The 24,328-nt window shown below is 43.0% G+C and overlaps 1 protein-coding gene across 1 annotated transcript in view; it reads right to left on the minus strand.

The window, feature by feature from the left end:
- Nucleotides 1-24,328, minus strand: part of LOC102263928 (complement component C8 alpha chain) — a 34,945-nt gene that overhangs the window by 5,861 nt on the left and 4,756 nt on the right. Inside the window, exons 2-5 of the mRNA XM_014542567.1 lie at nucleotides 14,301-14,403; nucleotides 9,842-9,986; nucleotides 8,746-8,893; nucleotides 3,143-3,332 (exon numbers count right to left, since the gene is read on the minus strand). Coding sequence (XP_014398053.1) covers nucleotides 3,143-3,332; nucleotides 8,746-8,893; nucleotides 9,842-9,986; nucleotides 14,301-14,403 — 586 coding nt within the window. The remainder of the gene's footprint in view (nucleotides 1-3,142; nucleotides 3,333-8,745; nucleotides 8,894-9,841; nucleotides 9,987-14,300; nucleotides 14,404-24,328) is intronic.

The raw sequence follows: 24,328 nt of genomic DNA on the forward strand, positions 1-24,328 counted from the left end.
AAGCCAGGCTGATGGCTGCCAGTACAGCGGTGGTGGTGGGAGCCTCTCCTGCCTCCTCAGCAGCGCTAAGGATGTCTGACTGCAGCTTAGGTCTGCTCCCTGCTGGCAAATGGACATCCCCCGAGGGCTGCCGGGATGCCAGAGGGATGTCTGATTGCCATCTTAGGCCCAATCCCCCGGGGAGCAGGCCTAAGCCAGCAAGTAGTCACCCCCGAGGGATCCCAGACTGTGAGAGAGCACAGGCTGGGCTGAAGGACCCCCTACCCCCGAGTGCACAAATTTTTGTGCACCGGGCCTCTAGTCCTAATATATAAAAAGCCAGGGGCCGTCACGACCAAAACACTGGACTGACAACCGAACAGCAGACTGCATGGGGCGACCAGGCCAGCAGCAGGGGAGAGGGGGGGGCGGTTGGGGGTGACCAGGCTGGCAGGCAGAGGCAGTTAGGGGTGATCAGGCTGGCAGGGGGGGTAGTTAAGGGCGATCAGGCAGGCAGGCAGGTGAGCAGTTAGGAGCCAGAGGTCCCAGATTGTGAGAGAGATGTCTGACTGCTGGTTTAGGCCCCATCCTCAGGATTGGGCCTAAATCGGCAGTTGGACATCCCCTGAGGGGTCCCGGATTGGAGTGGGTGCAGGCTGGGCTGAGAATTTCGTGCACTGGGCCTCTAGTAAATAAATAAAAGGCTAATTGAGCATCAGATTGATACTAAGATATAGAAAATACAGCAGTGTTTTTAGTTACTGTTTAGTATTATTGCTAAAATATTTATTTACAGACACGTGCACAGAGATGGTCCTGATAAAATGCTATACTGTTCTGAGCATGTATTTTGTTTTAGCTGAGTTAAAAAGAGAAGGCCACTTGGCTCTGCAATGGACAGATACAGAAAGCATCGCCTGGGTATGGACCAGGGAGGAAAGGGGCAAAGGAAGGCAGGCAGGTGATAACAGTTTTAAGCAGAGTAAGCTTGAGTGCTGCCCACAAATGTTTGGTTATTTCATTCCAGGCTCACAGTGGGGTTGCATTTCTCTGCCACCCTGAGCTGAGGCATGGTCTTATGCTTTGCTGGAGCCAAGAAAACAATGGTTAAGAGCACATGAGTGGTTCACTGTGCAATCACGAGAGCATGTGGCAAGGTAGAACCTCCATCAGTCAGGGTCCTATGTGTCTGTGATAATATGAGTTTCCTTTCCACTTTCGGATGAACAAGTAGCATCAGTAGGGCACTGTTACTTCAAATCAGAGATTTCAGAATCCTTTGTTGCCACAGTATAGCCTAGTGTGGCGATTGCCAACCTTTCGGACCTCACAGACCACCAGTGGTCTGCAGATAGCTCCATTCAGCATCTAGAACAGTGCTCCCACATCGGAGACACACCTAAGCACTTACTGAATAAGTTGAAGAAGAATGTGCATAATTATCAAGAGTTTAAGCACAGGAACCCGACAGTCTGAACCCATTTCCCATCCCTGCCACATCTAGCTGTGTGACCTTGGGCACTGAAGTTCCCAGTTGGTGACTGCTAGTGCCTGACACATAGGCCCTGGCCCAGACCATCCTCAAGGTTAGGAAAATAGCGTCTTCCTGTCTGCCAGCATGGCTTATTTTAGACCTGATGGCAGAGGTGGAAGTGGGTGGGGGAAGCCAACTCCTTAAACACAGACTCCATAAGCCTGCCTTCATCCTGTGTCAATATTTTTCTCTTGAGAAACTTGAAGTGGTGAATATGACTTGATAATTGTTTAGAGTCCTAGGATTCTACTTTCTCTCTATATAGATAGAACATGTGTATATATAATGAGTATGACTAAATAGATATAATCTGTATAATTCATTCTTCCTTCTGAATGATATATATCCAGCCTGGCCGGTGTGGCTCAGTGTTGTGCCCCGACCTATGAACCAGGAGGTCACGGTTCAATTCCCAGTCAGGGCACATGCCATGGTTGTGGGCGCCATCCCCTGTGGGGCATGCAGGAGGCAGCTGAACAATGGCTCTCTCTCATCATTGATGTTTCTCTCTTTCTTCCTCTCTGAAATCAATAAAAATATCTTAACAATACAATAAATAAATAAATAAATAAATAAATAAATAAATAAATATTACATCTATCCAGGCGTAGTTCAGATATATCTGGGTTTCAATCTTATCTCTGCCACCTACTTCAGTACAGCTTTGGGCCTGGCACTTTAGCCTTCTAAGTCTCTGGGTTTTTAGCATCTAAAATGGGACAGTGATAGCACCTACCCCATCCTGCTATTATGGGACAATTCGTGTGGAAGTAGAACTGATACACATTTGGTTGAATCCACAGAGGCAGAACCTGCTAATACAGAGGGCTGACTGTTCTTATATTCTAACAGGTCCACAACTTGGAAACAGGTCTTCTGATTAGCAGCCCAGAGAATAGGGCCTGAATCTCTTTTATTGATTTTAGAATGGAGCCACGATCTAGCAGGTGGGTGGTCACACTGACCTCACTCCTCTCCCTAGCCCTGCCCATGCCTCTCAGTGCCCTTTAGCACTGAGAATGTAGGGCAGCAGTTCTCAACCTGTGGGTCGCGACCCCTTTGGGGTCGAACGACCCTTCCACAGGGGTCACCTAAATACATCCTGCATATCAGATATTTACATTACGATTCATAACAGTAGCAAAATTACAGTTATGAAGTAGCAATGAAAATAATTTTATGGTTGGGGGTCACCACAACATGAGGAACTGTATTAAAGGGTCGAGGCATTAGGAAGGTTGAGAACCGCTGTCCTAGATGAACACATAGCATCAGGAAATTCTGGAAGAGCAATGGGATTTAAGTATGAACATGAACATGCAGAAAAAGCTAGACTGCCCAATTTAATATTGCCATACTCTGAATAATCCAGAAGAAATGAATGATTTTAAAATGAATCCCTGGCCCTAGCTGGTTTGGCTCAGGGGATAGAGCATCAGCCTGCGGACTGAAGGGGGTCTCCACAACATGAGGAACTGTATTAAAGGGTCGCGGCATTAGGAAGGTTGAGAACCACTGATATAAAGGGACCTTCAGCCACCTACAAGCTCTATGATACATAAAATCTTCCGTGCAAGGCATTCATCTCCCCCAACAAGCCTCTCCTTTGAGTGCCCCGTTGAGACTTACTTCAAAGCGGTACATCAGGAAGTTGTAGGGTTTCCGGAAGTATTTCTCATCATCCCCATAGTACAGACGCTCACAGGCTGGGTCGTATCGAAGTTCCCTCCATTCGCCGTTGTATACCGTCTCACACTGGCCACCATAATACCTGGCATCGTACACATTCTGAGCTTCTGTCCGGGTCAGGATATTATACCTAAATTGAAAAGGCAGGCAGATAGCACAAAGTAGCCTCTGGACGATGTTGCAGCTGGTAGCCTGAGCAGTGGTTTCTCAAACTGTGTTCTGTGGAGTCCTCAAAGTACCTTGAAGGTCACTTTGGGTAATGATCGGAGACTGAGTGAGCTGGGCCTGGGCCTTTAGGCTCCCTTTAACCAGAGCACCAGATAGCTCCATTCAGCATCTAGAACAGTGCTCCCACATCGGAGACACACCTAAGCACTTACTGAATAAGTTGAAGAAGAATGTGCATAATTATCAAGAGTTTAAGCACAGGAACCCGACAGTCTGAACCCATTTCCCATCCCTGCCACATCTAGCTGTGTGACCTTGGGCCAAGCATTTAACTCTCTGTGCCTCGGTTTAATAATTTGGAAAAAGCAGTTAATACTACTGCCCTCATAGAGTTAAACATCAAGCCAAAACATGCAAAGGAATCTTACTAGTTATTAGCATAGATTAAGTACTAAATAAATGTTGCTGCTAGTATTATTTCAGAAAATAATACTGCTGATAAAAAAAAATATAGGTTTGAAATTTTTGGGGTAAGTCAGTGCTAAGCTGAGAATCTAATCCTCAAGGAGGCCATTGTCTTCAAGGAGGCATGGAATGTTGGAGGGTGCACAGTTTGAAAGTCCGGGAGACTCCTGTTTAATTTCCAGTTCTGCCATTTACTAGCTGTGAGAATTTGGACACATTCTAGAATCTTCCTGAAGGTCATTTTCCTCACTTGAAGAACAGACATAAATAAAACTACCTCTCAGGGTTTTTGTGAAGTCTAAAAGAAAGTGTTAAAGTCAAACAGAAGTCAAGTTGATAGTACATATTAGGCACTCAACAATTGTGCTTCCTTTCCCTGAGCCTGCTACTGTTCCAGAAATATTTTCCCATGCTTCCCTCTCTGGGGTATTTCAAAACTATCTGCTTAAGTTCTGTATTTTAGTCCATGGATGGTTTAACCTTATTTAGATAACAATAATGTTAAACAGTTGAAATACAGCTTTAATTTTCTAACCAGAGAAAGTTAATTGAACAGAAGCATTTAAAGAGTTGGTACGAGTTCCAAAATCTGACAATCAAAGCCTTCAATGCTCTAGACAATAAAATGATTGCCTGTTTCTGCCTCTCAAACTCCTATTCCGCCTTCAGGATGCAACTCAAACATTGCCTCCTCTGTATTGCCTTCTTTGATGATCTTGGGCAGACAGTCGCCCCTCTTCTGGGGGTCCAATGGCATTCAGTGCTTATCTTGTCATATTTGTCTGTGGCCTCTGTGGAAAGGTGCAAAGGCAGTAAGATGTGTAAAAACTAAATAAAACCTGCTTCAGAAAAGTAAATGGACAACTATAGAGCACCTGGCATGTAGTAGAAATTAAATGTAAATGAACTTCCTTCTTCTCTTCCTTTCTCAACCTCTTTCCTCATATTAGTGGAAGTGAGTAATAATAGCTCTGATGGATTGAATACACACTCTGCCAGACATTTAGCATACATTAGCTTTCAACCCCATGACAGTTTTGCCAATACAGAAATTGAAGCTCAGAAAAATTAAGTAACTTGCTTGTAATCGCAGCTAGATTTTTTTCCCCCTAGAGTTTTTTGGACACAAATCTGGGTTCTTTTCCTTTACTTCTATATTTTCCTTTACTTCTGCACTTTCTATCTTTCCCCCTAGTGAATGGTTTCTGCCTGTAGTTTATAAATTCAAGCTCTCTAACAGGCCAAACAAAAACTCACGGGAATAATATGTCCTAAGCTTATATGTAACCTCCAAGCCTACATCTATTTGGGAAAATCTGGTTGCAGAAGCCCTAGTGAAAAGAAAAAGACAGTTGAGAAATTCTGCTTTTTGGAATTCTGCTATGTAGAAATATTCACACGTGTGTAAAACAATGTGTATAAGGATGTTCACTGCAGTGTTTGTTTATTAGAGAAAATGAAAAACAATCTATCTTTCTATTGGAAGCAGTTAAATAAGTTATCATATATTTATACTATAGGAGAAGAGTCGACAAACTTTTTCTTTTTTTACAAAGGGCCAGATAGTAAATATTTTGGACCTTGCAGGCTACATGTCTCTGCTGCAACTACTCAGCGCTGCCATTGTAGGGTAGAAAGCGTGTTCCAGTAGGACTATATTTACAAACACAGACAGCAGGCTGAGCTTGGCCTGCAGGCCATACTGTGCTGCTAGAGAACATAATATGGTACTTAAAAAGAGACAATGAAAAATATGGGGGAAATCTTCAAAATGTATTAAGTGAAAAAAGCAAATTGTGGACTATATATAGCAGGATCACATTTATGGAAACTAATGTCTATAATGTACAATACATATTATAGGCACATTTTCCAAGCAGTGTATATTGCCCATGCATTTTCCCATGATCTGGAAGTCCCTACACCACGCTGTTACAGGGTCAGCTCTAGGAAGGGCTGAGAGAGAGGGCGATGGGTGGGTACAGGTCAGGGAGGGTGAGGGAAGACTCAATTTTACAGAAGTCAAACATAGGTGACGACTGTAATAATAAATACAAATTAAAAACTAGGAAAGGCTTCAATTAGAAAAAAAGATTTCTGGAGAGGCTCCTAAGATCTTGAATAGAAAAAAAATAAAAATGTCAGCTGCTGGGAGTGGAGAAGGAGCGATTCTAGTGGTTTCAGTGTCTGGTGTGGGCAAAGCAGGAAGCTCCTGAGCAAATCTGTGATCTTTGTGCCAATAAGAAGGTAATTATGTTTCAAGTCAAGCCTCAACATTTTATGCTTCTACTCTGTTCACCTGACAGTCACTTTTAAAATCTACAACAATCCCCTTTTATTGGTGTAAGGGGCTAACCTTCGTTCCCCCCTAACATTCATATGTTGAAATCCTGACCCCCAAAACCTCAGAATTTGACTGCATTTTTGGTGGTAGAGTCATTACCGAGGTAAATAAGTTAAAAGGAGGTCCTTAAGGTGGGCTGTAATCTTGTTAAAAGAGGAAATTTGGACCCAGACCCATATGGAGGGAAGACCATGTGAACATGCAGAGAGAAGATGGCCATCCACAAACCCAGGAGAGGGGCCTCAGAGGAAACCAGCCTGCTGACACCTGGCCATAGACCAGCCGTGGGCAAACTACGGCCCGCGGGCCGGATCCGGCCCGTTTGAAATGAATAAAACTAAAAAAAAAAAAGACCGTACCCTTTTATGTAATGATGCTTACTTTGAATTTATATTAGTTCACACAAACACTCCATCCATGCTTTTGTTCCGGCCCTCCGGTCCAGTTTAAGAACCCATTGTGGCCCTCGAGTCAAAAAGTTTGCCCCACCCCTGCCATAGACCTTCAGCCTCCAGAACTGTGAGAAAGTACATTTCTGTTGCTTCAGCCACCTGGTAGGTGATACTTTGTTATGGCAACCCCAGCAAACTAATACTATTAGTCAGAAAGAAAATGGAATTTTAGAGCCTTGTCATAAGTGTGTATCTATGTGCGCTTACAGGACTCCATCCTATCTGGTTGGTTTGCTGTGGTGATATTAGAGCAGTTAAGCCGTAATGAAGGCGAGCTGCACCTCCCAGCACCCTCCCCTGGCCCTGCCTGGGCTGCACCGTGGCCGGGTCACTCTGTGATGATTACTCCATCTCCCCGCTCCCTCATCTGCAAAGATCCAGTTCATCCTATTGATTTCTTCCATTCAGCCAATACTCAGTGAGAGGCTCTTGTGGGGAAAGCTCTGACATCAGGCTCAGGTGATAAAAAGGAGTCAGAGCAGCCTCTCTGCCTTCAAAGAGTTTACATTCAAGTTAAGGGACAGGATCCAGGGCCAAGAGGAAGTGCCAGGGAGCTGACTACTGGTCACTAGGGGTGTGGCCTGTGCTGGATGCTGCAGAAGCAGAGGTGAGGAGGAGTTCTTATCAGGGGCCGAAGGACATTGTATCAGATGTCCCAGCCCTGCTGGATATGCGCTGGGAGGCTAGGACACACAAAGGACTCTGGGAGCAACAAGAAGGGTAAGCCAGCCTAGACCTGTCAGAAAGGAGGAGTGTTGAGAAGAGTGGAGGAGGTGATGCATAGGTATGGTAGCTCGGGCTGTCATAAAATACCACAGAATGGGTGACTCAGGGAATAAACATTTATTTTCTCACAGTTCAGAAGGTTGGAAGTCCAAGATCAAAGTGCTGTCAGGATTGGTTTCTGGTGAGGCCTCTTCCTGGTTGCAGATGGCCCCTTTCTCACTGTGTCCTGACATGGCGTCTTCTCTGCATGTTGTGAGAGCAATCTCTGGGGTCTCTCCCTCTTCTTATGAGGTCATGAGTCCTATTGGATTACAGCCCCTCCCTATGACCTCAGTCAGCCTTAATAATCTCCAAATACAGCCACACGGAGGTTAGGGCTTCAACTGATGCATTTTAGGGGGACAAAATTTAGTTTATGGGGAAGGACATTTCAGAAAGGAGAAATTTAATGTATTAAGTCTCAAAACAAAAGAGTGATGCATTCAAGGAACTGACCCTGAGCAGAATGTATAGGATAAAGTTAGAAGCAAGGCTGACTGAATCTCAACAGATAAAGACACTGTGCCTGGGAGGTGTGAGTGAGCACTCATAAAGTAGAGAGTCAGGCATCTCTCCATATCACCCCAAATCCATCTTCTTTGCCCTATCAGCCCTGTTAGCCCTGCTTATACCAGCAAGTGCAGTCCAAAGCCGGATGTGAACAGGGCTACTGGGGAGGGCACTCGGGTCAGAGAAGCACCATCTTCTGAGACATCAGGGAAGCACTCATGGGAGACGTGGCTTCTTAGAGGGGCCTTGGCGATGGAATTGGGGTGAGAGGAGTGAGCAGTGAGTGGGCAGGGGAAAAAAGAGAGGGGAACTCTCAGAGACATAGAGGGGGAAACAAGTATGGCATGCAGGCAGGACTGGGCAAGCCCCCTGTTATAGACTGAGTGTTGTATCCCCCCAGATTTAATATGTTAAAGTCCTGTTCCCTGCTGTGATGGTGTTAGGAGGGGGGGCCTTCAGGAGGTGCTTAGATCCTGAGGGTGGAGCTCTCATGAACGGTATTAGTGCCCTTATAAAGGAGACCCCCACAGAGATCCCTAGCCCCTGCCACCTTGTGCAAGAGGGCCCTCACCTGACAGTGCTAACACCCTGATCTCGGACTTCCATCCTCCAGAACCATGAGAAAGACATTTCTGTTATTTATAAGCCACCTAGTGTGCGACACTTTATTATAGTCCAACAGGACTAAGACACCACCTTCAATGGACAGTGACAGCTGCCTCATGGGAAGCATTCCAGAGGAATCCTCCAAAAAGACCCTCTTCTGTCTCCAAAACTAATATTTATGACTGAAGAGAAATCATTCCCTGCTCCCGAATGGCCAGAAGGCATGGACTCACCCAGAGGCTGCCCTCTCGGATCCTGGAATTGGTTCATACAGGGTGCAGTCGTCTTCAATGACCCTGACATCGTCACAGTTGTCCTCGTCAGAGCCGTCAGAGCAGTCCTTGTCTCCATTGCACACGAGGTGGCGTTTCAGGCAGCGACCTGAGAGAGGAGGCTGTGGATGCTCCTAGAGCCTCCCAGACTCCTCCCTCTCCCTCATGACCCACATCCATCGTCACCAAGTCCATTCCACCTCTGAATTGCCCTCAGCCCTCTCCATCCTATTGCATCCTTCTTTTGTCCTCTCTAACTTCCAGCCTCACTGTCTCCCTCCTGCAGCTCCAGCTCAGGTCCTGCCCCAGGCTCCCTTCTAAAATCTAGCCTCCTCATTACTGCTGAGGTAGTCTTTCTAAAATGCCAATCTGGCTCTGTCATCCCCCTGACCTGTATCCTCCAGTGTCTCCCCATTCCTCTTCCAAAAGCTACAGTCTGACCCCCAGTTCCTACCTGGCCCATCCCCTGCCTCTCTTCCCAAAGACCTGATCTGTAATTATTCCAAACTGACAGGGAACCTTTAAATCCTCGTGTTTTGCACATTCTTTTTCCTAGAAATTCTTTATTTTCCAAGTCTCAGTTCAAGTATCATTTTGAAGCCTGCTCAAAGCAGATTTATGCACCCCTGGACCATGTGCTAATGCCCATTCCCCTGGCTCTCCCACAATATTGTCATAGACTCCTTGTAGGCCTCTCTCCTAAGGAGACTAGGAGTACCTTGAGGTCAGTCATATTGGTGGGTGTTTTTTTTAATCTCTATATCACCAGCAGGTAGCCTACTGCCTGACATGTAATATATGCACAATCAATATTTATTCAATGAAAGGATAAGTGAGTGAATTATATCTTTTTGAAAAGAACCAACAGATTTTCCTACAAACTTACATCAAAATTACTTGGGTTATTGACTTGGCTTAAAATGCAGGTTCCTGGGCCCCATCTTAAGCCGTTGCTAGGGGGAAAGCTCAGGAGTCCCCCTTTTAACAAGCTCCCAGGGAAGTGTTTTGCATGTTAAGGTGATGAGCACATCTGCTATTCCGCTGGAATGTTACTCACCTGTCTCTTTACACTGGAAATCCTGTCCACACTGTGCTGGCCTTGCACAAGCTGTGGGTCTGCGACAGCTGATTTCATCCCAGACGTCTCCACTGCAGATGGTCCCCCCAAACTTGTTTGGCTGCAGCAGGCTCCGGTGTCGGTACTAAATCAGATTTTGAACCAGACACATTCATTGTCTCTCAATCAACCAAGAGTTGTACAGGCAGGTCTCAGCTCAGCATAAGGAATAACTGTGTAATGATTGAGAGCTGCCTAAAAGGCTGTCTTTTGAAGAAGAGATCAGTGTTCATAAAAAGGGATATTCAACCAGAGGTGGCACAGTCGCCAGCTGCAATATTGAATAAGGCCTTCAAGCACAAATGAAAGGCTTGAACACCATATGTCTAGGATCTTCCTAATTCCTGGGAAGAACCTGCTCCTCCCTTCTTCAACCAGTTAGTTCCTATTCACCTTTCGAGATTCATGGTATAGCTCCTCTGAAAGCCTTTCCTAACTAATGGATTCTACAGTTCCCTGTGCATTCCTCTCTTTCTAGATCTTGTCATAGGGCTATGATTGATTGTCCACTTCTTTGTTTACCTTTCTCACTAGTTTAGGAACAATTTTCACATGGGGGTAGGAGCGGAAAAGGAAGGCCCATGTCTTCATTGCCTCAGTGCCTTGATCTATAGTCAGGTACACAGGAGACACTGTTAGAAGAAGTTTGTTGCCTTGCCAGCTTGGCTCAGTGGTTGAGCGCTGACCAATGAACCAGGAGGTCATGGTTCGATTCCCAATCAGGGCACATGCTCAGGTTGTGGGCTCAATCTCCAGTGTGGGGTATGTGCAGGAGGCAGCCAATCAATGTTTTTTTTCTCATCATTGATGTTTCTATCTCTTTCTCCCTCTCCCTTCTTCTCTGAAATCAATAAAAAGATATATTTTTTAAAAAAGACGTGTGTTGCTTTTCTTCCACGGCATTTCTTCTGGTCATGGCGTCCTCTCTTTCCTTGAGACATAGCTCATACAGTTCAGTGGGGATGAGCTCCTCCCCTCAGTCACAGGGATGTCTGAGTATGAACCAGGCCAGGCAACCAGAGCTTCCTATCTCCAAGTTGCAATGATTGGCTCAGGGAGTGGCTCATGGCTCAAGCTTAGGGCAGACGGAGTCCTCTCTGAGGGTTTTCTTTCAGAGCTACTGGGAAAGACCATTTCTTTTTATTGAAGTTACTGGGACTGTGGGCATTGAGTGGTAATCTTGCCTACTATGTAGAAAGAGCCCATTCAAGAGTTAGACAAGGAGAGCTCTAAGACATCATCTGAGGCCCTGGGTCCAGCTTTGACTGCAGATGAATGAATACTTGTTGAGAGGAGGACAGAAAGAATAAAAATGCACCCCAGTCTTGGAGCTTTATGTTTTCATGATACTGTAGAAGGAGAAAGCTGAATATTAGGATATCCAGAGACATTTAGTACCCACCCCTGCCTTCAAGAAGCTTAGAGTCTAGCTGAGGAAATAAATCATATAATAATACAAAACATGCTGTATGGAGAGCTCCTTACAAAATGTTCAATAAGGCGACGTGCCACCCCATATTTTTGCTGCCTCTGACCTTGAATCAACTCTTCAGGCCTCTCCTTCAAGAATGTTAGTAAGGAAGTAGAAAGCAATGATTTGAGCAGTAAGAGATATGGGCTCCTGATCTGAATCTATTTCTCACTTTTTGTGTAAAGTGCAGTATTTGGTACTGTGTGTCTCGGTTTCCAAATCTATAAAAATTATGCGGTTGATCTAGTTGACCTCACTAATAACAATTACCAAAGGTACTAAAGATTCTTTTACTGTGTCCTACATTTGGAAGAGCCAGGGCATGAGAATTAGACTGACTTTGGTTCAGATCCCAGATTCATTACCAACTGACCCTGAACAAGTCACTTACCTTCTCTGAGCATCCAGCCTAGCAACATAGAGCCAGTTCCCTTTTCTACTCCTTAAAAAGTTCATCCGAATTTTGAGGCCTGCAGTTACCAACATGGTGATAGTGGTACTGGTACCTACCCTGTATTGAGTGCATATTATTGTCCAAACTCTTCACATTCTTTACCTCATTTAATCTCACAAGTTTGAGAGGTTATGTACTACTATGGACCCCATTTTAGACTTGGTTGGAATTCCAGTTCTATTTACCATGCATGGTAAATTGCTTTATATCTCTGACCCTCAGTTTTCTCATCTATAAAATGACAGCTATTTCAGCATATTGTGAATATCTGTGATAATACATGTAAAAAACTAGCACTTTGCCTTATTGCTGGCATGCAATCAATAATCATAGTTATCGACATCATCATCATTCTTGTAGCCAACTGTTGGGCTACTCCAGAAGGATTTATGACTGAGTGGAAATTGGATCAGGTGACCCCCTAATGTCATTGTTATTCTCCATCGTGTTCTGGGAGAGGCCGTAGAGTGAAGTGGTCAGGCACAATGGGCACTTGAGAATCACACTGATCAAGTTTTAAACGCGGGCTCTGCCACTTCCTTAAAGGGAGACCCACGCAAAGGGGATGATGAGATCTATCATGTAGAGTTGGCTGTGAAAGTCAATAAGACAATTTATTTAAAGCATTAGCACAGTGCTGGCATATAGACATTACTTCACAAATAGTGACTGTCCTCGCCATTATCATCCTTCCTGTGGTGACTCTACTGGAAATAATGGTGCAAACATGAGGTTTGTCCCCACTGGCTCCCTGTTTTCTAGGTTGTTACCAAATAATGAAGAGATTGTGTTGCAGGAAGGTTGGTGGGGACATTCCCTGAGGGATTTCTTCGTGCTGTAGCCTGTGGTGGGTGTCATTAAGACGTAATTTCCTCTTTTAGCTCCTAGATAATGTTTCTTTCCAGAAATGCACATCTTTGTGTGATTTCGAGAGGAAGAAACATATTAATACTAGTAAAAAGAAACTAGAGTGTCTTTCACTTCACAGGATTTAATTATTTTAAGGAAATCATTCAATTCTGATTTAACCTATAAGTCATTCACTTGTGCTATATGCTATCTAAACTGCAATGTATGAGAAAATGCAGTTTGGGATATATGGTAGGTTGAATAATGGCCATGTAAAAAAAAAGAAAGAAAGAAAGAAATCTTAACCCTTGAATGTTGTGAATGTTACTTTATTTGAAAAAAAGGGTATTTTCAAACATTATTAAGGTTTTTGAGATGAGATTACTCTGGATAATCCAGGTAAGCCCTCAATGCCATCACAGTGTCCTTATAACACAAAGGAGACACACAGAGGAGGAGACAATTGACCACAGACGCAGGGATTGGAGTGATGGAGCCACATGTCAAGGATTGTCAATAGCCACGAGGAGCTGGAAGAGGCAAGGAATAGATTCTCCTCTGGAGCCTCCAGAGGGAGGGTAACCCTGCTGATACCTTAGTTTCAAACATCTGGTCTCCAGAATTTGGAGAGAATAAATTTCTGTTGTTTGTGGCAATTTGTTACAGATGACCCAGAGAACTACTACAGGATCTCAGAGCAAAATGAGCATTTGGGGGCCAGTCTCGAATGAAAACTGTGGCAGCCTAGGGTTCTTTGGCATATGTCGGAGATGGGAGTGGCAGAACAATGAAGTTCAGGGTTTGAAGTTGAATAAACTAGGCCCAAATGATGTTTCTACCACATTGTGGTTTTCAACAGCTCATCAAACATTCGTGGGCACTTTCACATCTAACTAAAGAGTGGATCTGGAGTAAGTAGGACCATCAGCCAACTCTGCTAAAGCTCCTGTAAGAAAAGGACAAGGTGCCTAGCCGGTGTGGTTCAGTGGTTGAGCATTGACTTATGAACTAGGGATTCTGTACAAAGTCAGAAATTTAATATTCCTCCCCGCTGGAACAGCATTCCTTCCAGCATCCCCCTTCCTTTGATATACCACTGAGTTTACCCACCATTGTGGACCATTCAAAAACACTTAGGCGTGCATGATAGACACATATTGGTTCATTGGGTGTGTCTTCCTTTTCAACCTATGGAAGTGGAATCCTCAGGAGCCCCCTCTGTGATATGCTCTGGTTTGTCTCATCTCACTAGCGTCATGGACAGTGAGGCATTTGTTCCTAAGCCATTTGTCCCTTCATATGGCCCTTATTAGAAGGCAGTAGATTGGCCAGAACCCAGAGAGGCCATCATGGGTCAGTGTGCCCCTGTCCAAATAACCACTTTTCTGAGTATAAGCCTATAGCATACACATATTTTGCAGCTTCACCCAATAATGCCTTACAAACAAAATCAGGAGAGGCAAAAAAAAGTTCTACCATCCACGTACCCATGGCTTCCAACTACCTATTTCTAGAACCAATTTCTCCCCATACCTTCAGATTTATAGGCCTTGGTGCTTATCTTATTTGAATGCCTGTACACAACTCAAATATTAAATGCCCCCAAACTGGTCACAGTGTCTTACCTTTCTGTCCTGGCATTGAATGCATTCTGTCCACTCTGACCAGTCACTCAGCTGGCAGTTCACTGCTGTGAATGTCAAGCTCCCAGCCCCCCGACTCACTCTCCTAAAAGAAGAAAGATCCCAGCTTCAATTTAAAATTTTTTATTATAATTCCAAAAAGCCTTTTAATAGGAAGGCATGTTAATAATAGGAAAACAGATGCTGAATTTTTTTCTGTTTTATTGAGGTATAATTGACAAAAATTATATATATTTAGGTATGCTATAAAATATCCTTCTAATAATAAAGAGATGATATGCAAATTAACCCTCACGCCCTCACAAGATAGCTGCCTATGACCAGGCCAGCAGGGGGGTTAGTGAGGGACGACCAAACGACTGGACAGTAGGCTGTGTGGGGCTACAGGCCGGTAGGGGGGCGTGAGGGGCAACCAGGCCAGCAGGGGGGGGCAGTTAGGGGCAATTAGGCTGGCAGGGGTGCAGTTAGGGGCAACCAGGCAGGCAGGCAGGTGAGCAATTAGGAGCCAGTGGTCCAGGATTGTGAGAGGGATGTCTGACTGCCAGTTTAGGCCCGATTCCCGGGGCCAAAACTGGCAGTCAGACATTCCCCAAGGGGCCCATATTTGGGAGGGTGCAGGCTAGGCTGAGGGGACTCCCCCCTCCCCCCCTACCCCCCATGCATGAATTTCATGCATGGGTAGAGTCCCTAGGCCTGGCCAGCCATCAAGGCCGATCTGTAGGGAGACCGGCGGGGTGATCAGTGGCCTCCCACTGGCACCCACCTTGGCTGGCCTGGGGTCTGTGGGATGGGGGCAGCTTCTGCATTGAGCATCTGCCCCCTGGTGATCAGTGTGCATCATAGCAACTGATCGTTCCACCGTTTGTTCTGATGTTCGGTCGATTTGCATAATAGGCTTTTATTATATAAGATATATAAATAATTACCACAATGAAGCTAATTAACAAATCCATTACCTTGCAATTACTTTTTTTGGAGGGGTGAGAGCACTTAATACATTGTTTGTGGGTAGTTTTTATCACGCGCTAACAGGTGGCTCTACTTCTTACAGTCAACGTAAAACATATAAATACGTTTCCCGAATACAATGTGTTAATACCTACTCTTTTAGCAAATTTCAAGTAAATATACAATACAGTATTAACTATTGTCACTGCACTGTATATTGTGTCACCAGAACTTACTCATCCTAGAACCAAAAGTTTTTTCTCTTTGACCAATCTCTCCCCATGTTCTCCCCTCTTCTGTCCCTATAACCACTTACTATCATCTACTCTCTGGTTCTATGAACTCAACTTTTTTAGATGCAGTATTCTCTTCCTCCATCTGGCATTTCTCACTTAGCATAATGTCCTCCAGGTTCACCCTATGTTCACCCACAAATGGCAGGATTTCTTTTTTTATGGCTGAACATAGGCTGACTTTTCTAAGTTGTAAAGTTTGCCCATTGATTTGGGCATCTGTGTACCCATGGCAGCAATGTCACAAGATATTCCCTTACCCTTCCAGTTATCTGGAGGCGGGAGTGGGCAGAGAGCAGGGGGTGGAGGGAATGTTCAGGGATGCTCAGTTATTCTTACCTGGAAGGCTTGGTTCTAAGGGCATGTCCATACTGGAATGATTTTATCTTCCTTCTTAAGAATTATATGTTGTGTTTTTATTTATTTATTTTTAATATATATTTTTTTTATTTTAGAGAGGGAGAGTGAAATAGAAACATCAATGATGGGAATCATTGATTGACTGCCTCCTGCATGTCCCCTACTGGGGATCAAGCCTGCAACCCTGGCATGTGCCCTTGATTGGAATCAAACCTGGGACCCTTCGGTCCACAAGCTGATGCTCTATCCACTGAGCCAAACTAGCTAGGGCTACACATGGTGCTTTTAAAACAAAAGTTTTAAAAGCCTATTGCCCTTTCTCTTTCCCCCAGTTTATTTTATTGAAGTAAAATGCACAATATAAAAGTTACTATACTTTTAAGTGTGCAGTTCAGCAGCATTAAGTACATTCATGTTGTTCTGCCACCATCACCACCATCCATGTCCAGCACTCTTCATCTCTCTGTATCAGTTTTAAGTTTCCAAGCTTAAACAAAGGAAAAGCTGTGCATATTTTCCTTCCAGTCAGTCACACTTTTAAGAAATGAAAAATGAAAATTTTATCATGCCCCTGTTCTTACAGGTATGATGCTAGAGGGTTTATATAAAATCTATAAAATCATTCTATATGAATCTTATTTTTACAGAGATGAGTACTGAAGAGAATTAATATTTTTGAAGAGTCTGAGTAGCAAAAAGCCAGTGGGTAAAAACATGGGGTCTTGGGTGAAGAGACTGAGTTTTAATCTTAGCCCCCCACTGACTTTGAAAACTTGAACTTCACTGAGCTATAGCTCTCCCATCTGAAGAACTATGTTAGCAATATTAGTTAACAGGTTTATTGAAAGCACATTAAAATGCTTATAAAGTGTTTATTAAAGATTGGCTTTTATTATTACACACTAGAACATCACATGGATTTTCTCATGTAATCTCTATAACGATCCTAGGAGGTAAATATAATCAGTCCTATCTACACTAATAAAAGAGAAACATGCAAATTGATGTCACTCTGCTACGCCCACCAGCCAATCAGATGAGTATGCAAATTAACCCAACAAAGATGGCGGTTAATTTACATACGCAGGCTCAGAGTGAAGACTGAAGGCTCTGGCCGGAGTGAAGACTGAAGACTGAAGACTGAAGACTGAAGACTGAAGACTGAAGACTGAAGACTGAAGACTGAAGACTGAAGACTGAAGACTGAAGAGGCTTGGCTTCTCCGCTGCAGCCGGACCAAAGACCTGGGTCCCAGGTGCTGGAGGAAAACTGGTGCCGGCAGCCAGGGAAAGGAAGGCCTATTGCATGAATCTTCATGCAAAGGGCTTCTAGTTTTACATATAAGAGAGTTGAGATCCTAAAAGCTAAGTAATCCTGAAGTCATAGCCCAGAGTGACAGAGGCAGAATTTGAACTAGTTGGCTTGATGGCAAAGCCCATCTCTTGCTCCTCATGATGTTTGTCTGGCTCCAAGCCTGAGCCTCTTTCCATAGCATCACCACCACTGCTCCTATACCTTCAAAGCCTGGTCAGCCCACTGGGCAAAGTAGTCAGGTTGTCTGTTACCACCCACGTTGCCACAACCTCTGAGAATCAGGCAGCCTCTTCTGTAATGAACGGAACAACTATCTCCCTACTGTAGAATTAAAAAGTACTTCAAATCTCATGCTAATTATGCCAGAGCTGCGACCCATGAGGAAGGATGGCACCTAGGCTGCACTCCTAGACAAGGTAGTCAGGAAAGTGACTGTCTTTAACACTAGTTCTCAAACTTGGGTCCCAGGACCCTTTTATACTATAACCTGCTACTGAGAACTCCAAAGAGCTTTTGTGTAAGTGGACTAGAGCTATTGATATTCACAAAATTCAGAATTGAAACTGAGGAAAACTTAAAATATATATTTATCTATTTAAAATTACAAAAATAAACCCATTACATGTTTCAATATATATAAAGTAAGTGTATTAAAAATACATTTCCAAGAATAATAATTAGTGAGAAAGTGTCATTGTTTTATATTTTTGCAAATATCTTTAATGTCTGGTTAGTAGAAAGCAGCTAGTCAGCTGTGGGCAAACTACGGCCCGCGGGCTGGATCCGGCCCGTTTGAAATGAATAAAACTAAAAAAAAAAAAAAGACCGTACCCTTTTATGTAATGATGTTTACTTTGAATTTATATTAGTTCACACAAACACTCCATCCATGCTTTTGTTCTGGCCCTCCGGTCCAGTTTAAGAACCCATTGTGGCCCTCGAGTCAAAAAGTTTGCCCACCCCTGAGCTAGATTCTCATTTCTGCTGCTTCATTCCATCTGTTGCTTTATGTGGCTTTGGTTGAATTATATGAAAACAATCCCTCCTTGTACATTTATATAGTTGAAAAGTTATGCAGTTAAAGAGTGTTTTAGTAGTCTCTTCAGATAACTGTGGCTGTTCTTTGATACTATACCAAAACTTGACAATGGGCAATTCCTTAAATGTTAGTTGCAATGTGGAATCTAAAAGCATATCAATGAATTTTTTGTACGTTGTTTCATTAAAATCCACTAGTCTATTTATACTTCCAATGGATCTGATACCCATACATGATTTTTGTAACATTAGGCATTGGAAATTTGAAAAATAATGGTTCACTGATTATTCATATTTTAAAAATATTAACACATTCTTATGCAACATAAAAAGTTAAATTTATTAAGATTGCCAGTGATGTCTTCAAGCTCATCATAGTGGATATGTTTTTCCAAAATTTTGATTTTTTTCTTGAAAGCTCAAATTTTGTCATTGGTAACAATAGTGTTATTTTTTTTAAGTGATAAGCTCTCTGTTCATTTTTGAGACAAAATCTGCCAAATATGTAAGCCTGAATAACTGCAGTTTGACAGTTACCCTGTTGAGTAAGAACAATGTTCCAGGGGAAAAGGTGGCTACTTTTACTTAAAACTCAAATGATTGCTTTTACAAAAGACAAACATCATACTTCAGTGCACAAAAGTTCTTGGTGAATTCTTCCCATTTTGACATACAGAACATTTAAATAACATGTATTCAAAGATTGAGGCTTAATAAAATTAATAATTTTTATGTTTCAAAAAGGACTTTCTTGTCCTAGCTGATTTTGCTCAGTGGACAGAGTGTCGGCCCACAGACTGAGGGACCCCGGGTTCAATTCCAGTCAAGGGCATGTACCTAGGTTGCAGGATCAATCCCCAGCCCTGGTCAGGGCACCTGCAGGAGGCAACCAATCAAGGTGTCTCTTTCACATCTATGTTTCTCTCTGTGTGTCTCTCCCATCCCTTCCACTCTCTAAAAATCAATGGAAAAGTTATCCTCAGGTGAAGATTAACAAACAAACAAAAAGACAAAACTTTCTTAAATAAAACTTAATTTATTTCCTGTGAGTTTGGTGCCACCTCCTTGATTTGTATCAAGGCCACAGTAGTTTTACCTGCCATTACTTTTGCACCATCCATGCAAATATAAACACAGTGAAAGGGGCAAGTGTCTTAATATTGTTGTGAAATTGTTTTGAACTCAGAGGACCGCCCCCACCCCCACCTCAACCCATCTTTGAAAAGATCTTAGGGACTCCCTGGGCTCTATAAACCATACATTGAAAGACACTGTGATCTTTAAAATGATGCTAGTATGCATCTAACCCCACCCCTACTATCCCTTCAAAGAAAACTTCAGTGCTCAGCTCACAATATGCATCTCTATTCTAAAATTTCTTTCATGGCTCTGGGAGACCTCATCATCCCAATAAATGAGCCATCCAACATTCTGCCCCCTCAGTTGCATCTTTTCCTCGTCACTGATGACCTTTTTTTTTCACTCCAGTATCTTCCATGGTCACATCCTGGATCTTCTCACTTTCTGAAACAGCTTCTCCTCCAAATCACTAATTCACAAGTCATCTGCAAATAGTTACTTGCGGGCTCCACGGCTTCTTCTCATCTATCATATATGCTCAAGGGTTCCCATTGGACTTTGGATCTCATTGGGCCTCCATTCTCTTCACTCCTAAGCTTTCTTTCTATTCATAGGACCCCCTCCTATTTTAATTTCCCTTTATAACTAGTTTTGAATTCATGATTTATAATTTTAAAATCTTAATTATATCCTAAATTCCTAGACCCCACAGTTCCCTTGACCACATCTACCTGTAGAAGCCAATCCTGAATAAATCCAATTATCTGTCCCTTTACCTGGTGAGCTCCTAGATTTCTTTCAATCTCATCATAAACATCAGTTCCTTAGGGAGGCACTGTCACTACCCAGACTGTTTAGATACCTCCTTTCATATGATTTGGTCAAGCTCTGCACATCTTCTCCACACTGAATTATCAAACTTGTAATATTTGTATAATTTCTATCTTCTCCATCAGATTGTAAGCTGTATGAAGACAAGTACTGTCTGTATGTTTGCTGCTGAAGTCCCAGCATCTATCATGATGCCAGACCCAAGCAAAGTTCTCAGTAAATATTTAGGAAAGGAATAAAGAAGGGAGGCAAGGAGGAATAAAGAGGGAGGGCGAGAGGAAGGAAGGAGGAAATGAAAGAATTGAAACAATTTATGGGAAATAGAGTGGCATTGTTTCAAGATTTATTTGAATCTAGTTTTCAGTTATAATCTAATTAAATGATTCTGGCATCTAGACATTCAAATGGATCAAGGTTTATTCCATCTGTCATTTTGCAGATAGATTATCCTAATAATAAAAGTTTGAAGCATGGGAACAGAGAGAAAGACAAGGGTTCTAGTTATCAAAAAGGTGGGAGAGAAGGTTTGGGAGCAGAAATGTCTCCAGCATTAGTTCTGCATCTCACTATAGAATTGTCAAGATAATGTCAATGTAAGCCTACAGAGACTGCATTATGTCAGAATGGAAGGAAACAGTATTAATGGATGGAAGCAAAAGCCTAGTCAGAGCAGTGCTGTGTTGCTGTAGTTCTAAAAGCTTTGTGACATGATGTCTAGACAGAGGCACACACAGTAATGCTATCACTGAAGCAAGAGTACAAAAGGTACACAGGACCATTCATTAAATCATAACGGGGCTCCAACCTTCTAGCCATTAATAATGTGACCAGCATTTTCTCTTATCGTTCCAATGAATTTTTAAATGTAGCTTATTTTTGCTGATTATAAAAGTAATGCATTCTCATTAAAGAGAACATAGAAAAGATAATGAAAGGGAAAATTGCCCCAGTTCCTGCCAATATTAATATTTTTTTCATATTTCCTTTCACTCTTTATTTTCATAACATAGTTGAGGTCATACAGAGTATTGCATTTTATACCCTGCATTTCCACTTGATATTGCAGCAGAAATGTAAACTATTTATGATGGTTCCACTCCTCTAACATCAAACAATTAGATTATCAAGCACCCAGTTTTTCTGTGTCCTAAGTTATTTATTGAAGATATATTCTGCAGAATGGGATGGCTGAGTGGAAGGATAGAAGTGATTTTAAAGCTTATGACACATATGGCCCAATAGCTTTCCAAAAGAATTGTACCAATGCTTCAATTACTTAAGGAACCATTAATAAATCTGTGGCCTAGTAAATCTTGGCAAATAGTTTAAAAGCATCTCCCAGCTACTAAAAATCAACTCAGGCAATAAGACATTTACTATAGAGCACTGGGATTTGGGAGTCTTTGTGCATGTACCTTGCTGTGCTACTCTATTCAAGTTGATTTAACTATCTGGCTTTTAGTTCTTTCCTCTGTAGAATCACACAAGTCAATATAGTGCTACTGCAGGGTTTCTCAGAGAATGCTCTGTAGAGTACTACTTCCTGAGAGATGTGCCTGAGACGGAAGCAAAAAAGACAAGATACATGGTCAAATACATTTAGATACATTGCATACAACATACTACTTTTGGAGATTCAAAATGTCCAACGACATATTAAAGGCACCGAGAGGTTCTGCATTTTAATTTACTTAACCTAGCATTTACTCAATTTTTTGAACACGCGTCATTTTTTTCAGGTGACATCTGTAAGACTATGTAATACAGTTGAAGAAACACTGATATAACAGAAAGGGATGTGGAGTCCAACAAACATGAATTTAAATCCAGTTTCTTTACTTCATAAACTTCAATTTTCTTATTACTAAAAAGCCAGGATAAGCCTAACACACATGTTAGTTTCTTATCTCTAGCCTCCTTCATCCCACATGTGTCAGCAAATCTCTCCATCTTTGTCAAAATGTATTGAAGACCACTCTTCATGGGGCCATGGACTGGTGAGATGCTTGCCATCTGCCTTTTTAAATAGGGTGGCATATTGGGCAAAGGGCATAAAACCTGAAGATGAACCTACAACTTGCAAGCCCAATGCTTGACCCCAGATTGTGGCCACATCAGCAATTTAGATCACAAAATAATAATTAGCTGCCAGTCCTAAACTAGAAGGGCAAAAGCTCTAACCCTGATTATTGCCAGGGAGCTACCTAATAAGTTGGCTCAGCTTATATTCAAAGCTGATTGTCACTAATTATATAATCTTGAGCCAGTCCCAATCACTTGCATGGCATTACATCATGAAACAGAAGTATTTCACGTTTGATTGTGAAAGTGCTGAGTCTCCAGGGACCTCCCTGTTGCTAAGTCCGGTGGGAAGTCTTCCGGGTTGGTCCGACGTGCTCTCTGTTAACCACTGTACCCTTCTTCAAGGCTTTCCTCTCTTGGATTCCTTGTACCACGCTGTCTTGCTCCCTTCCTGCCTCAGGGGCCAGTTCTCTTTGACTTCTCCAAAACCTGGAATTCCTCAGGGTGCAGTCTTGCCTCTCTTCTTTCTCTTTCTGCTTTTCTCACTCCTGAGATCCATTTTCTGACCTTCACAAACCATCTCTATGAATGCCCCCTAAAGTAAATCTTCACCTTGGACCACTCCTCTGAAATCCTGCTTTGTTTATCCAACTGCCCATTTCATATCTCCATTACATGTCTCTCACACATGGGAAATGTAAAGGCTCCAAATATAAACTCTTAATTTTCCCCTTTTAACCAGCTTCTGTCTCGGTTTTACTTACATCAGTAAGTGGAGCCACCATAACACACCGTTGCTCAAGCCAGTTACCTGCCGTCGCCTTCATTCCTTCCTCCCCCCTGGCCCCCACAGCCAGTCCTTGGGAAATCTCTGTCAATATTACTTTCAGAATGTTATCACAAGTATCTTCCCTCCCACCTACCTGTACGGCCCCCCATCCTAATTTAAGGCACTGGTATCTCTCACCCATATCGCTGCTGTGACCTCCAATGACACCTTCCACTTCATCTTTCTCCTATCCCTTCTTTGCACAGTCACAAGGATGTGTTTTTTGTTTGTTTTGTTTTTTGGGTGCTTTTTTTACTATTGATTTTTTTTACAGAGAGGAAGAGAGAGGGATAGCAAGTTAGAAACATTGATGAGAGAGAAACATCGATTAGCTGCCTCCTACACACCCCCTACTGGGGATGTGCCCGAAACCAAGGTACATGCCCTTGACTGGAATTGAACCTGGGACCCTTCAGTCCGCAGGCCAACACTCTATCCACTGAGCCAAACCGGTTAGGGCAAGGATGGTTTTTTAATTAGAAATCAGATAATAGCCGTCTTTTATAACACCATTCAGTATTGTTTTTGTTTGTTTGTTTCTTTGTTGTTGTTTTTTACTACACATATACTATAATTCAAATTCCTCATCATGGTACCCTAGGTCCTCTGTGATACTTTTAGACATCCTCTCATGGCACAATCCTCTCACGGCACAATCCCCTGCTCTGTGTTCCTCCCATCCTTCAGGTCCACCAACATGACTGGCCGCTTCCCACGGTTGGGCCTTCACACATGCGGACCTCTCCATTCTCCCCTGCTCCTTACGTGGTTTCTCCTTGCCCTCCTTCATGCCCCAGCTTAAATGCCGCCCCTACAGAGAACCGCTCCCCAACCAGCCTATCTTCAGATATCCTCTAACAAAGGGCCTATTCTTTCCTTCATGGTATTTATCAGGCATTCTACTGAAATGTTTTGCGTACATGTTTATTGCCTATCACTGCACTGTGAATTCCTTGAGGGTAGGGACATTATCTGTTTTGTTCACCACATGGTACCTAGTATACCTGAAATCTACACTAATAAAAGAGAAACATGGTAATTGGCGTACGACCGCTACCCTTTTCATTGGCTAATCAGTGAGCATATGCAAATTAACTGTCAGCCAAGATGGCGGCCGGCAGCCAGGCACTGAAGCAAACAGGGAGGCTTGCTTGCTTCAGTGACTGCGGACTCCAACGTTCCCCACCTAACTTGCCAGCCTCTCAGTTGCAACTCTAAGCAACTATATACTATGTTGCAAATAAGAAGCTAAACAAAACCCCAGAAAAGGGCTTCCATTCAGCCGGGCTCGGACC

This window comes from Myotis brandtii, unplaced genomic scaffold (assembly GCF_000412655.1).
Source record: "Myotis brandtii unplaced genomic scaffold, ASM41265v1 scaffold304, whole genome shotgun sequence".
NCBI lineage: Eukaryota > Metazoa > Chordata > Mammalia > Chiroptera > Vespertilionidae > Myotis > Myotis brandtii.